A 3615-nucleotide genomic window follows, 5' to 3' on the forward strand; every position below is an offset into this window, starting at 1 on the left:
CTCAATCGCTTAGGAGTCATTCTTGTCTACATCTGCTCCGGCGGTGAAACAATGGCGGACTGATGACAGCTCACTCAGGGCGGAGCTAAGGTAAGATGCCAGTCCAGTCTGTGCTGAAACGCTACTGTCAATCAAACTATCGTGGGAAGGGCCTGTCTGTGTGTTGTCACACAGACAGGCATCTGAGATCGACTCGATTTGAGAAAGGGGAAAACATTTAACCAGATTTTAAAAAAAAAAACACTGGGTGGATTTTTATCATTATAGGGTGGGGGTGGTTGTGTACACACACTGCCAACACACATTTCAGTTCAAACAACTTGTAAAAGTGCATGTAGCATCCTATGACCCCTTTAAGAAGAATTGATTGCATAATGCAGGGGTGTCAAATTCAGTTCTTGGAGGGCCACTGTCCTGCAGAGTTTAGTAAACACACCAGAACCAGCTAATCTTCAGATTTTCAGGATTACTAGAAACGTCCAGGCAGCTGTTTTGGAGCACTGCTGGACATTGGCCCTCCAGGACCAGAGTTTGACACATGCATCAGAAAAACCATCATGCCTGCTTGTTTTCTAGAACTAAGTGATTTATGAGGGTTTGGAGACAGGGGTGTTATGTTTAAACCATTAGAAATCTTCCTAACTGTATCTTTAATACCTTATAGTCAGCATGAACGGTTTAGTGACCACAGTACTCTCTTCTCAGCCGAACGCGGCTCGTATCTGATTGCACTCTGTCATGCTAGTAAGCAGCCTCCACCATGACACTCATCTCCTTACTGACAGACGTTCATGTTATTTCATCCTGTTTGTTAACGTGAGATGCTAAGCATGAAACTAGAGTGGAGAAATACACAAAGTATGGCTTACAGCTAATTATACAACACTGATCCCGTGATGATACCTATCTAGGTGGCTTCCATCTCTCTGTGTGTGGCATGCATTGCTTTAATAAATACGTGTTTGCCAAACAAATACCTTGACTCGTGTCATCAGAATGTGCCCCGTCCAGCGGTAAACCCAATCTCAGCGATGTGGTGCTTGTTAACTTGGCCTACGTGTCTGAGGTGGATGTCATCAGTGACCGTGCTGAAACTCCTCCCCCTTTAGCATCTCTCAATTTTAACAAGGTATGTCCAAATGATGACCTATTCCATTTGCATGTCTAGTAATCTGAGATTAAGAACGGTGTTTATTTGTAATATTTTTATGTTGCTTCATCTCTGTGCAGCTTGTGAATAGAGCATGGGCGGAAAAGGAAGAGAAGTTGTTGCAAGCTTATGCAGTTAGTGCTGGTGTATCTGTAGAGGGCCAACAGCTCTTCCAGACCATTCATAAAACGTGAGTGATGGGAATATTGAAATGCTCACTTCCAATTGGCTTATCTTCGGGCTTTTGCTCTATCACGACCGATACTAATTGAAACTGATAGCTGAATCTATATGTAGTATTATTATTACTAACAATCATCTGTACTGTGGATGAATTGTTTAACAAATGTGATTATATAAAACAACTGTGGCTTCCTCCTCATCTTCACCACAGCATCAAAGACTGCAAATGGCAGGAGAAAAACATCATTGTGATGGATGATGTGGTCATCAGTCCGCCATACCTAGTGGACAACTGTAAAGGCAAAGATGGCAGCGCTTTAAGCCACGTGCGGAAAATAGTAAGTCGTCTCAACTCTGCAATCTGTTCTACACACTTGTGGGGTCTGTAAGATTTTTATTTAATTTTTTTTAAAGAAATTAATACTTTTATTCAGCAAGGGTGCATGAAACTGATTCTATTCCATCAAAGAATCCTGGGGGGGGGGTTGTATCACGGTATCCACAGAAATATTAAGCAGCTGTTTCATCCGTTTTAAATTGTGATAAAAATAAGAAATGTTACTTCAGCACCAAATCAGCGTATTAGAATGATTTTTGCCAGTACTGGAATAAATTAAATTATTAGGGCTGGGCAAGTTAATGCGTTATCGCATTAACGCAGTTTTTATTATTATTATTATTATTATTTTGAAAGTCCGTTGCTCGTTTTGAACAGTAGTGTACAAAAAATGAAACTAAAAAAATGCTTTTTAAAAATTGTCTTTAGTGAGCTTTAGTCCATGTAAATTAGATTAAAATCTTTCTAGATATTCTAGATAGATAAGTTAAATTTAACACTGCTATCTTTTAACAGATGTTTGCATTTAAAATGTATTTTTCTCTAAAATATCATTTCAAAAATATTTATTCATCTGCACAAAAATATTCTTTTTGCCAATAGGTAACTAATTTGCCTCGTCTATTTGTAACATAGACACACAAGGTTTAAGCTTTAATTGCAATTACATGAAAATGGCAGATGGCTGAAACATTTACTATTAACCCTAAAACAGGAAAGAGTGGAAAATGATCAGCAAAATATCATTTCATGTCACTTTTTATATCATCTGGACTTAAGTAAAACATACTCAAAGGAATTTTTGTAATATTTGATATATATTGGATTTTATGAGTTGTATCTCCCAATATATGTTGCCCTACCCTAAGTCATCAATAATTCTATCATTTATTTGATGCAAGCAAATATGTAATATTCAAAATATGCTGCATTTATGACATGTCTAAGTTTCCTAAAATTGAGGCACAGACATTTTCTTGTTTTTCTCATCTTCATTCTCAGGGGTGGGCAGTTCCACCCCTTGAGGTCCACTGTCCTGCACGGTTTAGCTCCATCCCTGAACAGAAACACATAAAACATCCCTAAAGATTAATCTTTAATGAGCCGAAAAGAACGCATGTCACACCTCTGTTCATCAATTTGCACTGGCTACCAATAGCTGCTCGCATTAAATTCAAGGCATTAATGTTTGCCTACAAAACCACCACTGGCTCTGCACCCATTTACCTAAATTCATTACTTCAGAGTTATGTGCCCTCTAGAAGCTTGCATTCTGCAAGTGAACGGCATATTATTGTGCCATCTCAAAGAGGCACAAAATCACTTTCACAGACTTTTACCTTAACTGTTCCCTGCTGGTGGAATGACCTGCCCAAATCAATCCGAGCAGCTGAGTCCTTAACCATCTTCAAGATATTATTATTATTATTTTGAAAGTCCGTTGCTCACAGGCTCTGAATACACACAGACAAACCATGAGTCAGAGGATGGGTGAGATGTTGATCAGTACTGGCTTGGGATGGGTGTCATCACGCATCTCAACCAATGAGAGCATTTGGGGTGGGCCTAAGACTGCAGCAGCTCAAAGGAATTTTTGTAATATTTGATATATATTGGATTTTATGAGTTGTATCTCCCAATATATGTTGCCCTACCCTAAGTCATCAATAATTCTATCATTTATTTGATGCAAGCAAATATGTAATATTCAAAATATGCTGCATTTATGACATGTCTAAGTTTCCTAAAATTGAGGCACAGACATTTTCTTGTTTTTCTCATCTTCATTCTCAGGGGTGGGCAGTTCCACCCCTTGAGGTCCACTGTCCTGCACGGTTTAGCTCCATCCCTGAACAGAAACACATAAAACATCCCTAAAGATTAATCTTTAATGAGCCGAAAAGAACGCATGTCACACCTCTGTTCATCAATTTGCACTGGCTAC

The 3615-nt window shown here is 38.8% G+C and overlaps 1 protein-coding gene across 1 annotated transcript in view; it reads left to right on the top strand.

Moving 5' to 3' along the window:
- The window catches only part of LOC107667763 (protein LSM12 homolog B-like), a 9440-nt gene that overhangs the window by 3256 nt on the left and 2569 nt on the right, over positions 1-3615 (top strand). Inside the window, exons 2-4 of the mRNA XM_016459490.1 lie at positions 996-1129; positions 1231-1340; positions 1545-1671. Coding sequence (XP_016314976.1) covers positions 996-1129; positions 1231-1340; positions 1545-1671 — 371 coding nt within the window. The remainder of the gene's footprint in view (positions 1-995; positions 1130-1230; positions 1341-1544; positions 1672-3615) is intronic.

The sequence above is a fragment of the Sinocyclocheilus anshuiensis genome, unplaced genomic scaffold (assembly GCF_001515605.1).
Source record: "Sinocyclocheilus anshuiensis isolate Anshui unplaced genomic scaffold, SAMN03320099.WGS_v1.1 scaffold1563, whole genome shotgun sequence".
Classification (NCBI taxonomy): domain Eukaryota; kingdom Metazoa; phylum Chordata; class Actinopteri; order Cypriniformes; family Cyprinidae; genus Sinocyclocheilus; species Sinocyclocheilus anshuiensis.